General features: G+C 40.0%; 1 protein-coding gene across 7 annotated transcripts in view; it reads left to right on the top strand.

Moving 5' to 3' along the window:
• The window catches only part of sidt2.L (SID1 transmembrane family member 2 L homeolog), a 36,581-nt gene extending 29,961 nt beyond the window's left edge, over window positions 1–6,620 (top strand). For all 7 annotated transcript variants that reach the window (XM_041569278.1, XM_041569279.1, XM_041569275.1 and 4 more), the window contains 10 exons: window positions 75–198; window positions 625–742; window positions 952–1,088; window positions 1,633–1,741; window positions 1,841–1,917; window positions 2,552–2,598; window positions 2,825–2,930; window positions 3,158–3,268; window positions 4,063–4,176; window positions 5,612–6,620. In XM_041569278.1, the coding sequence (XP_041425212.1) occupies window positions 75–198; window positions 625–742; window positions 952–1,088; window positions 1,633–1,741; window positions 1,841–1,917; window positions 2,552–2,598; window positions 2,825–2,930; window positions 3,158–3,268; window positions 4,063–4,176; window positions 5,612–5,674 (1,006 nt within the window). In that variant the 3' untranslated portion in view covers window positions 5,675–6,620. The remainder of the gene's footprint in view (window positions 1–74; window positions 199–624; window positions 743–951; window positions 1,089–1,632; window positions 1,742–1,840; window positions 1,918–2,551; window positions 2,599–2,824; window positions 2,931–3,157; window positions 3,269–4,062; window positions 4,177–5,611) is intronic.
• The last annotated feature ends 7,025 nt before the right edge of the window (window positions 6,621–13,645 follow it).

Genomic DNA, 13,645 nt, shown 5'->3' with positions numbered 1-13,645 from the left:
GATTCAACATTACTGAACTATAGAAAATACATTCTCCATACCATCTTCCTTTATTTTTCTTTACTTTTCCACAGTGCCTTCAACAACATCCTAAGTAACTTGGGCTATGTGATGCTTGGACTTCTCTTTCTTGTCATTGTGCTGCAGAGAGAACTCAGTCATAACCACAACCGCATGAATATTAGGGGTCGCCTTCAGGTAAAATGCATGTCTTCATCACAAAAGGCTATGGGAAAGCTTCATGGACTGGTCTCTTGGTGGTTATGTTTTTAAAGAAAAGAGTAGATCTTGTGGGCAAAGAGGAGAGCTATTTGTAGTACTGGAATACATTTATAGGGTGAAAAGTGACTGGATATATTAGTAGAAACGCAGTTAAGTGGCAAAATGTATTCATTGTGGAATGTAGGTTGTTTGGATGACTTTACAAATAAGATGTGGGGTGGGAGCTTAGTGGGATACATTTGAAAGTGTTCCACTACTAAACCTTAGGCCAATCTGTAAAGCAGTCTACTAGAGTATTTTTTTTATGAAGGCACATGTATTGAGGTGCTGCTCTAGAAACTTGCTGTGCCTTGCTTCACTTTCGCCTTTTTTGATTTACCTACTGTTTCTCTTTCTGTTCAGGAATGTGGGATTCCCAAACATTTTGGTTTGTTTTATGCTATGGGTACTGCACTGATGATGGAAGGCCTTCTTAGCGCCTGTTACCATGTGTGTCCGAACTACACAAACTTTCAGTTTGGTTAGTACTTTTAATTTTTACTCTTTACACCTTCTTCATTTCTGCTTTTAATAGTTATTGCTCAAATCTTGGCAAGCCATTCCTTGATCACTAATCCCATAATCTTATGTTGCCTTTATGCTTTTATACTTCTTCTGTGTTCATTTACCTCCACCAAGTCACATTTGACTTGTATCATTTTATAAACCATATACGTTTATTTTTTCCAGACACTTCCTTCATGTACATGATTGCTGGCCTGTGTATGCTGAAACTGTACCAGAAGAGACACCCTGATATTAATGCAAGCGCCTACAGTGCATACGCCTGCCTAGCTATTGTTATCTTCTTCTCTGTAATTGGTGTGGTGAGTCCAACGTAATTTGGCTTTTATATTTGAGAAATGAATCCTAATACATATGCTGCAGACAATGAGTTATAAATGTTAATGGCAAAGTAGCAAGAAAGGTGTAATTGGGAGAAGTGCATGGGAAATTGTTGGGGAGATTCTGGTGGATGTAAATTCATTATCACAAAAGCGGCAGAGAGATATTTTTATCAAACAGAAATCCTTCCTTGTCTTTTCTCTCATTCCTTGTCCATGTTCTCAGTATCTTATCACTGAATCAACACCCCACCCCATGACTCCCTTAAGCAATTTCTCACCAATTAGTACATTCGGCATCCACTGCTGCCTTCCACTCCCCCCCACCTTCTAAGCACAATGAACCCCTTTACAAAATGGAGTCTCTTTCCCGCCACTATAATAAATTATCGTCTCCCATGTCCCCAGTGTCCCCCATGCATGTACTTTCTCCTCACTCCTCTCACTCGTCCCATGCCCCTAGTACAGACACTCTTTTTACTCCATGCCCTTTCTGTCTTCTTCAATGCACTCTATCTTTCATCAGGTTTTCGGGAACGGGAACACAATTTTCTGGATTGTATTCTCTGTGATTCATATTTTATTCACGCTTCTCCTGAGTACCCAACTCTATTATATGGGGCGTTGGAGACTAGGTGAGTGAGATCTTACAAATATGTCACATTAAATTTAAGCACAACAGTCTTTCTTACGCCATTCTCAAACTGTCCTTTTACTTATTATTTTTGCCCCAGACTCTGGAATTTTACGACGTATTTTTCACGTTCTATACACTGACTGTTTGAGACAATGCAGCCCTCCCATGTATGTGGTAAGTGACTGAAAAAAATAAATCTGTTCCGTAGAGAATATACTGTAATTAGTAGAGATGTTGATGTGACAGTATTTGGCAAATGTATTATTATTATTTTTTTTATTTTTTTCTCAGGTCTGAATTTAGAAATTCTATGTATAGTAGATTATGTATTTATGTAAGAATATCACTATATAAAAATACTAAGCTGAATTCTTGTACCTGTTGGGCAAAAATATTATCCCCAAGCAAAGGTGTGGGCTAATAGAGCCCCGCACTTAGTTGGGGGTAACTTTTTTTTTTTTTTTTTTTTTTTTAACTTGCCCCTGCCTAAAGATATCAGGCTTTCAGCACTGATGTGCCTGGAGAACATCTCCCCTTTTCATTTACAGCAGTGGTAGCCATGCCTTGCCAGACTTGTTGCTGTCATTGTATCCGTCATACAATTACACTTCACATTGATTGAGCAATAACAGCTTTGTGAATTTCTTGCTAACTTTTCTTCACAGTCACAAGAGACATGTATATAAATATAGTTTCCCGCAATGTACTAAATGTTTTTGTCCCCCCATTATTTTCTTCTGTTTTACCTGCTTTTATATATTTTGCTATCTTCCTTCTGCATTACTAAATAAACGTCATACTTTTTCAGGACCGCATGGTTCTACTTGTCATGGGAAACATTGTAAACTGGTCCTTGTAAGTAACTTTTGTTCTTGCAGTAGTAGAAATATCCATATGGCACATTGTTGTTCTGCAGCCTAAAACCACCACCTGTTCTAGCTTTTTTGCCTATTGCATGACCTCTCTAATACAATCCTTACTTTATATTAAGGATTTAGCAATGTCTAACTCAAACACAGTAGTTGAAAAACTCTTTTTACTAGTTAGCCAGTGTATAATAAAATCCTTCTTATTTGTGCAGGGCAGCCTATGGACTCCTTGTCAGACCTAAAGATTTTGCTTCCTATCTCCTTGCTATTGGAATCTGTAACTTGTTGCTGTACTTTGCATTCTACATAATCATGAAGGTAAGATGCTGGAGAAGGGAATAACTGGTTGTAAGGGGATTCAATTGGCTATAATATTGTCAATGCACATCAAAACAAAACATTATGATGGAAGCAAGGGAGCCTGTAATTTCTTTTGGGCCATAACTTTTCTCTACTAATGTATCTCTCTTTTTCCCCCTTACTCTGTCTCTATGTCTCCATCACTTGTTTTGTGACTTTTGTATTTTGATCTGTTTCTCTTCCAGCTGCGCAGCGGGGAACGCATACTCCTAATCCCACTTCTTTGCATCTCCTGCACCTCTGTGGTTTGGGGATTCGCCCTGTTCTTCTTTTTCCAAGGACTTAGCACCTGGCAGGTAAGGGTGCCGAATTTAGAAATATCACTAATGCTATGCTCTCATGATAGTGGTAGTTAGGTGTACATACTGTCTGTACACTGAACCCCCGAATCCTTCACGAAAGATTCAGTCGAATACCGAACCAAATCCGAATTTGCATATGCAAATTAGGGGTGGGAAGGGGGAAACATTTTTACTTCCTTGTTTTGTGACAAAAAGTCACGTGATTTCCCTCCCGCCACTAATTTGCATATGCAAATTAGGATTCAGATTCGGTTCCGCCGGGCAGAAGAATTCGGCCGAATCCTGCTGAAAAAGGCCAAATCCTGGCCGAATCCTGGATTCGGTGCATCCCTAATACTGTCCAAGTCTTAACATCAGAGCCATGCTAGGTACAGGTGTAGGTTCTATAGAAGCAAGATACAAAAACATGAATGATTATGCCCCCCCCCCCCCGCCCACACACACTGTATCTATCAATGGCATCTGTTACTGTGGCAATACTAAGGGGCAGATATAGCTGGGTGAAATGGGTGAAAATTACACTTCACCATTTAATAAATATGCTTCTGAATATCCCATAGGAGTGAATATAAAGTGAGAGAATTGTTCTGTGGTGAGTTCTAATCTCAAACTTTGATAAATTTGCCCCTAAATCTCTATCAGGTAAGGATGGCAGTGCCATGTTTTTCTACAGAGCTGGTTACAGGGCTCAGAGCAAAACCATTCTGGGAAGGGAATTCTGGTCTGTACAGTACATTTATTGGATAGAAGTACTCTGAATATATTGTCATTTTCTACTCCATTGTCAGAAAACTCCTGCTGAATCCAGAGAACACAACAGAAATTGCATTTTGCTTGGTTTCTTTGACGATCATGATATTTGGCACTTCTTGTCATCTATTGCAATGTTTGGCTCTTTCCTGGTAAGTGTCATTTTGTCTCTCTTTTTTTCCAGGACATCATACAGGTATGGGATCCATTATCCGCAAACCTGTTATTCAGAAAGCTCTAAATTACCCCATAAAGACCCCATATCTGGAAAACCTCAGGTTCCAAACATTCTCAATAACAGGTCCCATACTTGTATAGGCAAACTACACCAGTGGGGCATGGTTATAGGCCCAATAAACTTGATTACAGTGCAATATTACCATTGAGCCTTATACTGTTATACGTGAGCTGGTTTCTTCATTGGCAGAAAAATGCCCAAAACTGCCAGTGGTACCAACAGTTTTTGGCTGCTCTGATGCCTGCAAGGAAGTTTTGATTAACTTGAAAGTAGCTGGAACATATAGAGTCTATATGGGGCTTTCAAGTTAAGGGCTAGACTAGCAGACGGAGGGTGTAGTTTAAAGGGGACCCGTCACCCAAAAAAATTCTATTTTATCACATTAGTGAAGCGAAATTAACTTTAATTACACTACAGTATATAAGTTATTTGAATCTTGTTTTCTTCAGTCTGGGAATTCATAATTATAGCAAGCAGGCAGCAGCCATTTTGTGGCCTTGCATCATCTCAGAATCTTGTTTGTGCATCAGAATGGACCCAATGTCAATCCCCATGCACTTGTTGCACAATTAAACGGTGAAGAGAACGGGGGAATATGTGGAGAGCAGTGACATCTAGGAAGTGCTGAATGGAAAGTGAAAGTAATTGTCTGCCCCGCCTCTATGCCACTGGCATTGAGGAGGGGCAGACAATTTTTGATTGACAGATGAGATTTTTAAATGAGCTTACAGCAGCTATGAACGCTTTAATAAAATGTTTAATTTGAAAAGGACTTTTATTATACAGCTTTTTTTGTCTGGGTGACCGGTCCACTTTAAATATAAATACTTTTTTTTGGTTGCGCAGTTGCTCTGAATATTAGTGTCTTGGTCCCTCAGGTATTTACAGCTGTACTGATAGCGAGGGCAGTCCAGAACATCTTTTATAATGTCCATCTTAATTGCAGTCACGTTGGTTTTGTCGATGGTCAGACAAGAACTCTGTCCTATCCCTCGCTTACCTCACCTTTCTCAAAACTGCTAATGTGTTTCTATAGCACAAAAAATATATTCAAGTAAATTGCAAAAGTGCTCACAACACCTATTTGAGCAGGTTTACTTCCAATTTTCTTCATAGGTTTACATATTCTTAGTACCTTCATGTATACTGCATGCACACCATTTTTGGCCACAATTTATATACTTCACACACCCAGAGAAGGATCATCAAGCCATGTCCTTATATTCCTGGGAGACAAAAACAGAGTAGGGCTATGACATGTATCCTCTTGCACTACTGCAGATTTTCTTTGCTTTTCAGTAAAGTCTAACACCATAACCTGCTCCTGACATCTGTTTCCTTTGCTGCAGGTACTGCTCTTTCTAGATGACGACTTGGATACTGTACAGAGAGATAAGATCTATGTATTCTGAGTCCTGCTTCTACATAGTTGAATGTTATTTATTAAAACATAATGGAAAAGAAATATCATTAGTACAGTACTATTTGGTACTACATTGGAGGGCTCTGCTCTGCTCCTTTTTGGACCTGCAGAAAAAAAGGTGGGATGGATAATCTCCAAACACATTGCAAACGCAAAGAGAAGAAGAGACTTTGCTCTCTGTGAAACTACTGAAAGATGAAGATATTATGTCCGTCCCGGCAGCAAATGCAAGAAATAACTGCATCACTGAGGATGTTGTTTATTCTTTTGATGATGGTGATCAAACTGCACTTTATTGCTCTATAGGCCAGTTTTCAATATGTGTGTGAAGCCATCGCTGTGGTCCACTTGCTGCTTCTGCACCTTTGTGGACCACAAGGTGTCACTGTTTTTTCTTCTTGATGCCAAAAGGAATCAGCACATTTTTTGTTTTTTAATAGCTAGTTCTTAACACATTGTAATCCTTATTTTGTGACATCATGTGATTTATTTAATGCGTTGAGTCAGCTACCCATGCATTGGATTAATTTTTTGTTTTTAAAAAAAAGAATATGGCTGACCCAAACATCTTTTTATAGTTCTCAGAATCAATCAGAACCGCATATTATGGAATATCTTTCAAGTATGAAGCCAGAGAGGTGCCACCTCTGAAAACTGGCCTATTGCTTGTATTCATTTTTAACTAGAGTATCTGGAACAGTGCAATTAAGGGGCTGCTGTTTGTTGTATGCCAACTGATCCCAACAAATTCATTGCCATGGTGATTCCCTTACTGGTACTATGTGTATAGGTTGGATCTGTTTTTGGGCAGAACCATTACAAAAACGTGCCATCTTTCCCTCTTTGGCTGTGTCCCATGTTTTACACCTGCTTTTATTTCTTGTTTGTTTTATACTTCTGAGATTTAAAAATATATATATATATATACAAACAAACACGAGAAAGTCTCTTTCTTTCTGCCCATTCCATTTCTGCTTTTCATTCAGCAAATATTTAATAGATGCCAGGACAGTTAGGGAGTTATTTATAAAGGACAGACATTTCCCACAACACTGAACAAGAATTCTGCAAAAAATGTAAAAGCAAAATGGCAAAGCAAAGGGCCGCAAAGCACTCCAAATGTGTTTGTATGCATTTAGTCTTAGGGCTTGTGTCACATAATTTAATTCCTGCAGTGATCGATTCACTAAAAGTTCACTTGACTGACTTAAGAAGTGGTTTTTTTTTTTAGTTAATTTTCAGTGAATTGTGTGCAGTATTTTATATCATGCAATATTTTGTGCGGTTTTTAATCCATTTGATATTGTCTACCATTATTAGTGCAATAAATAGCACCTAAGACAGTCGGGATGCTACTGAGTCTTTTTACAGTGTTTTAGTCATTCCTTTTACTGGGAAACTTGATGTAATTCCATGACACTGAACATAGAGCATTCTGGACCTGCCCAAGGCACCGTGAAAATGTCTTAGGGGCTGTAGGTAAGGCTCCAGCTCCTCGTGAAGACCTTTAATTGCTGTCCTACAGCTCCTAACTATATCTTCCTCTATTAATCCATCTGATGTTAAGTAGCGCCTAAATTTTAAAAAAAATGATCACACCATTTCATACGTTTATCGCTTAAAAGATGTTATGCGTTAGGCTTGGACTTTACATTGTACATATAGATTTACATACAAAAACAACCAATACCCTATACAAGATGTAACGAGGGCTTTGTTTTCTTCGTTTCCTCACGAGGAAACTTTGGGCGACTTCAGAAAATTAAGCACTCGAGTGCCATCCTGCCGGCGTTTTAAATTCTAGCCCGCGGAAAGGCAGTTCGAGAAGATTAGTCGCCCCGAAGAAGAGAAGATTTGTCGCCAAGCGACAAATCTCCCCAAATCTGAGCGTGAGTCTCTGCCCTTACACAGATTTTTTTTTTTTTTTAATAGTAACTTTTTATTGAGTTTTCAATAACAACAAGAAGGAAGGAAGCAAAGAAGGAAGGAAGAAGAAGGTAGACATGATAGGATACAAAGACAATTCGCAATAGACTTATTTAGTCATTGTTGCAGGAGAATCCAACCAAGGAGACCATATTTTATCGAATTTCTGTGGACAACCCCTGGCAATATATGTTAACTTATAAAGTTCCAGCTGGGAATTAATAAGTTTAATCCATTGTTTAATCGTAGGAGGAGTTGGTCCCATCCAGTGTAGGGCTACCGTTTTCCTGGCATAGAACAAAAGCGCTCTCATCAATAATCTTGAGTGGATTCTGGGAACCAGAGCATCCGTTATGCCGAGTAGGCAGGTAGCTGGGTTTAGAACTTGTGGTAGAGTAAATTCTTCGGCTAGAAACTGCATTATCTTTTTCCAAAATTGCTGTAACACTAGATAATACCATATAAGGTGTATGAAATCACCATCCGGGGAGTTGCAGCGGGGGCATCTGGAATGCTCCAAGCGGACCCATAAGTTGTAGTTTTTTTGGTGTCAAGTATGTTTGATGTATAATTTTAAATTGAATGAGCCTGTCTCTTGTACTGATAAGAGGAAGATAGAGGCTTTCTTCTAATTCTTCCCAATCATCAGAATCTAAGTGAACACCACTACTTTCCCACTTAAGTTTGACCCTGGGTCTGGGGTCATATTTGTGAGAAGCAATGTGCGTGTACGTTTTGGATACCAGTTTCTGTTTCTCTGGTGGGCTTATTATAGTTTCTACAGTTATTTGTTGTATTGTGGGTGGGTTGATGTGAAATTGTGTGTGGTATAAATGTTGCAGTTGCAGGTATCTATACACCGACAGATCTGACAATTCCGGAGTTTGTTGGAACTGCTCTAGAGTTTTAAAATTGCCCACTTGTGTTATATGTTGCAGTTGCCTGATTCCAGCTCTTGCCCAGAAGCCCCCTCCAGTAAATTTGTCAAAGTTGCTTAGTGAGGCATTATGTCTTACACAGATTTTTAGAAGCAAATGTTAAGAACTGCTTAACATCCTTCACTACACTTATCTGACCAGTCCTATGCTCAATTTTATCTGATTCATTAAGAATTCTATTGCTTCATTATATATTTTACAAAGGGACTAAGAAATTAGAAAACCCCTGCCTACAATAGCAAAATCTGTGATTGTCAGATTCCTCTTGGGAACAATCAATAAATGTACAGAGAGCAGGTGGGTTCCTGGGCCCCTGGCCTGAGGTAGCCTTTCAGAATCTGCCACCCTCGCACCCCTTCCACTCTGTCGGTAGGACTAGGTAATCCAGCACAAAGTGACGCTTCTATACATTTGTACATATTTCTCCCCCTGCAAAAGGACTATCATTTCCCATACAACATACACTATGGACAAGCTTTCTGTCAATGAATAGCCTCACTTGGATCACCCAGTACTAACTAAAGAAACCCAATATGGCTGCCAAAGACTGTTAGCTTGCTGTGATATCACATACCCTGTGTTTTGGTAACTCTACCCCTTCCAGTACGAATCAGAAACAGAATAGTTATTAAGTGTTTTATCTGGAGCCAGACTGTGCTTCTGCATGCAATCAATCATGAATGTTATATAGAAAGTATCCAGATGTCAAGTGGTGTGGTTCTAGTCCAGAGAAGTGCTCCCCAATATTTTTCTTGCAGCACCAAACCTATCTGCTGTTTCACGTGCTAGGGGTTAGTATAATAAAAAAATATGATAAAATTGCCAATACAATTTCTCTTATTCTTTGCATCTCTGAAGGTGTTGACACATTGAATAATAGCATGTAGACTTTGGAGAAACCGTTATGGTCTTAAATTTAAAGGGCATGTAAAGGCAAAAAAATAAATTTCCATTTTTACTTTTTTCATGTAAAAGAAACCTATCTCCAATATTCTTCAATTAAAAAATGTGTACCGTTTTTATAAGAAACCTGACTGTATGCAGTGAAATTCTCCCTACATTTACTGCTGTGGATAGGAATTGTCAGACAGTCCCTACTCCCTAACTGCTCTGCAGGGAAATAATCATACTTATGAACAGCAGGGGGAGCCCCCGCCTTACTTTCCAGCCGTGCAGAACACGACCAGCTTTGTTTTGTTTCCCTGTAGAGCAGTTGGCAACTGTGTAGAGATTTGTATTGGATTTTATATTTGCCTTTACATCCCCTTTACTGTTTCCAACTCCAGCTGCAGGGACAAAGATCATGGAGCCAGATTTAAACAGATAAACTGGGATTCTATTTGGTGGATTATTTTGCTGCAGCCAGGGCCGCCATCAGGGGGTCACAGGGGGGACAGTCCTCCCGGGCCCGGTGGGTTCTCAGCTCTAAGCCCTTTACCCAGTCGAATAGGGCCCGCCCTCTGTAAATTTTATTGGCGGTCAGTGGCAGTTTGAGTTAGCTGCGACCCGTGTGTACGCATGACGTCGGTACACACGGGCGCAGCTCTAATAAGGAAGTGTGTAGCCTGCCGGCTTCAGGCAGAAGATTGAAGACTCGTCGGAAGCCAGTGCTTCTTCCTTGGAGACGGTGGTGCTACTTTCTGGAGATGAAGAGGCCGCAGAAGGAGAAGGCACCTCAGGAGAAGAAGCTGAAGTTGACATCTGAGAAGGAAACTGCCTTGGAAGAAGACAACATCGTTAAGGAGGCACAAGAGAGACCCCCATTTACAGGCAAGTTCCACTAAACACCAAGGCAATTATTTTTTATAACTTGGGCAAGAGTAAAGAATTTTTTTTGTAACTTTTAAGGGGGCCCTGTTTTGAAGAACTTGTAGGGGGTGCTGGTGACTTGTTTTTTTTTTTTCTTGAACCCATGGCCACCAATGTAGCCCTTGGCCACCAATGTGTTTTCATAATTTGAGTAGGTGTCCACTGGCCACCAATTATTTTTTATAACTTGGGCAAGAGTAAAGAATTTTTTTTATAACTTTTCAAGTGGGGCCCTGGTTTGAAGAACTTAAAGGGGGCCCTGGTGACTTGTTTTTTTTTTTTGTTTTCTTGAACCCCTGGCTACCAATGTCTTTTTATAATTTAAGTAGGAGTTACCTGGCCACCAATTATTTTTTATAACTTTGGTAACAGATAATTTTTTGGGAAATTTTTAATGGGGCCCTGACCACTCATGTTTTTTTTTCTTTAACTTGTAGGGGGCCCTCAGTGCTTTGGTTTTTTTCTTTAACTTGTAGGGGGCCCTGGCCATTCAGGTTTTTTGATTTTCTTTAACTTGGTAAACCAAATGGCTCTTATTTGTACAATTTAAATGCAGAATATTTGAAATCATAGTGCATTTTAGGTTAGAGCAGGTACCTGCTTAAAGAGCCTACCTTAATGTAGTGGCAACCCTTGGCCAAATGATTTTATTCACTGTTTTAGTGCTTGTGTCCATGTGACATTTGTACTGGTGGGTGGGGGGACGTGGTGAGGTAGGCGTGGCAAGGAGGATGGAGGTGTGGTTAGGGGGGCCCAGAAAACTTTGTTATGCAGGGCCCCATGATTTCTGATGGCAGCCCTGGCTGCAGCCACTGGTTCTGCAGAGTTGGAGAAAGTTTGTATTAAACAATACAAAAACTTTAAAAGCCACATTAGATTACATGACAACACAGGACCCAGTGCAGTCTGCATATTCTGATTATTAATCAGTCTTGCTGTATCGGCTTCTGGCAGATATTATTTGACTTGTGCTGTTTGGATAATTTATGACGATCCCTAAGCAGCCCAGACCACACTGAGCATGTGCACAGTCTTGGTCTTGCAAAGATGTTTAACAAAGTTACAAGATGGTGACCCCCTGTATCCAACTTTGAAAGCATAAATCATTTGTTTGATTAGGCCTGTGGTGCAGTAAGTTCATGTTTATCTTTAGTATACAAAATACAGCATTTCTAGCCTTATGCTATTTTAGACTTTACTTCTCCTTTAAGGCAGTAATAATACTAACACAAGTAGATGAGACTGAAAAAAGGCACATGTCCTTCAAGGTCAGCCTTTTTGATTACCAGTTTATTCAGATGAAAGCAAATAAATCTAAAGGCTGGCCTACTTGCCATAGAGGGAGGAAAAATGTCTTACTCCCACGTAATTGTAACAGTCTCTGGGTCAAATATGTACTAAGAGTTTTAGTAACTATTTTCTTACTGTCTACAACACATTCAACCTTTACATGAAACAGTTTATTATTTCTGCCAATACACCAGCATTAGAGAGAAAGTTCCCAACTTCACAATCCTCACTGTAAAAAAAACCCTTTCCACATCTTAGAAGGGAAACATCCTTTCTTCTCCGAATCCATCTGAATGGATGCCTTCATGTTCAATGGAAGGACCTACTGCTAAATAAAGAATCGAAGAGTTTATGGTTGCCTTGTATATTTACATAAATTAATCATATAGGAAAAGGAGTGATGAATTCAGTCGGACGCAGTGGGTTGCTGCAAAAACTGTGTTTTTTATTTTAACACAAATTTTATTTTAACATAAATTAATCATATGCCTGCTTATGTGCCTCACATCTCCAACATAAACTACCTCAAAATAGTCATCCTTTCCTAAGGGAGACCTTCCATTCCCTTTACCAGCTTAGCTGCTCTTCTTTGAACTTTCTCTGTTGCATTAAGATCCTCTAATAAGGACTGAAGACCAAAACTGCTATGCATGTTCTAGATGGGGCTTTACCAGTGCTTTGTAAATGCAATATATTTCTCTCTCTCTCAGATGTTACACTTGAACAATTGTATAATTAATGCATATGTATAAGTCCAATTATCCAAGTCCCCTTTAAAGAACTATTATATATATATTATATATGTATATAACTATTGATCTACTCTTCATAAAGCCATGTTGATAACTACTAATAATAACAGATGTCAGACTTGCAGGCCTGTAATTTACTATCTAAATAATAAGGGACCATTTATGTCATTAGTATAGATAGCAAGTGAAAGGGTCTGAAACTTTAGCCCATTATGTTACAGTTAAGTGCTGCATGATTGCCTAATGTATGTACTTTCTTGTTTTGATTGCTTTAGGCCCTGTTACAGCACATTGAAGCCTACATTGCTAAAGTGTCTCCAATCCTATGTGTAGCACACCCCTGGGTGGGCCTGAGGATGGTGTTTAAAGGAGAAGGAAACCCTGTTGGCACAAAAACCCCTCCCCCCCGTAGGCCCTCCTCCCCCCCGGCCTACCTCCCCCGGGCAAATGCCCCTAACTTGTTAGTCACCCCTCCATGCAGGTCCTCTCTGGCCGAGTTCACGGAGACCATCTTCGTCCGAGCGATCTTCTTCCTGTACTGATTGGCGGTTGGATTTACTGCGTATGCACCCGAATTTCACAAAGTTTCCGACTTCTTTTTTCTGAAACTTCGCAAGTTTCGGCGCATGTGCAGTAGATCCAACCGGCAAATGTCTCCTGCTGCTCATGCACCACCAAATACAGGAAGAAGAGCAATCGGACAGCTCCTTGTAAGTCCCAGCAGTGTGGGAGTTACAAGGAGCTGTCCACTTTACCCTCAGGTGGATCCTGTATGTCTCCTGGTGCACAGATCAACCAGGTTGGAAGTAACAGCAGCCCAGTGGGTTGCTTCAAACAAATAACTTGTTTATTGAATAAATGGCAGTGGATCTGTTCACAGCATTCAGCCCATATAGACCTTCAGACACATTCAAAATACTCAGTGGACAACCTTCACACTTTAAAATGTTGTAAGTAGGTCCCTCTCAGTTGGTAGTGCAGCCAGTCTTGGTGATTTTCCCCAGCACAAGGGATCCCACGGGGTGTCTTTCTCTTTGCCACTTTCCCTGCTCTGAGCTCACCCTTGATCAACACAAGGGTGCTAACTCCAACCACTCTCCTTGTTGGAGTCAGAAGACTGCTCACTAAATACACAGCCTCTAATTTTCAGTCCTAGAGCAACTATTACAGAACTTTTGACATTAAATAAAACTCACCCTAACCAGGGCCTGTCACTGGCTCAGACCCAGTCCTGTACCCACCTCC

Source organism: Xenopus laevis, chromosome 7L (genome assembly GCF_017654675.1).
Source record: "Xenopus laevis strain J_2021 chromosome 7L, Xenopus_laevis_v10.1, whole genome shotgun sequence".
Lineage (NCBI taxonomy): Eukaryota > Metazoa > Chordata > Amphibia > Anura > Pipidae > Xenopus > Xenopus laevis.
The sequence above is the reverse complement of the archived record's forward strand: the minus strand, read 5'-3'. Positions and strand labels throughout refer to the sequence as shown.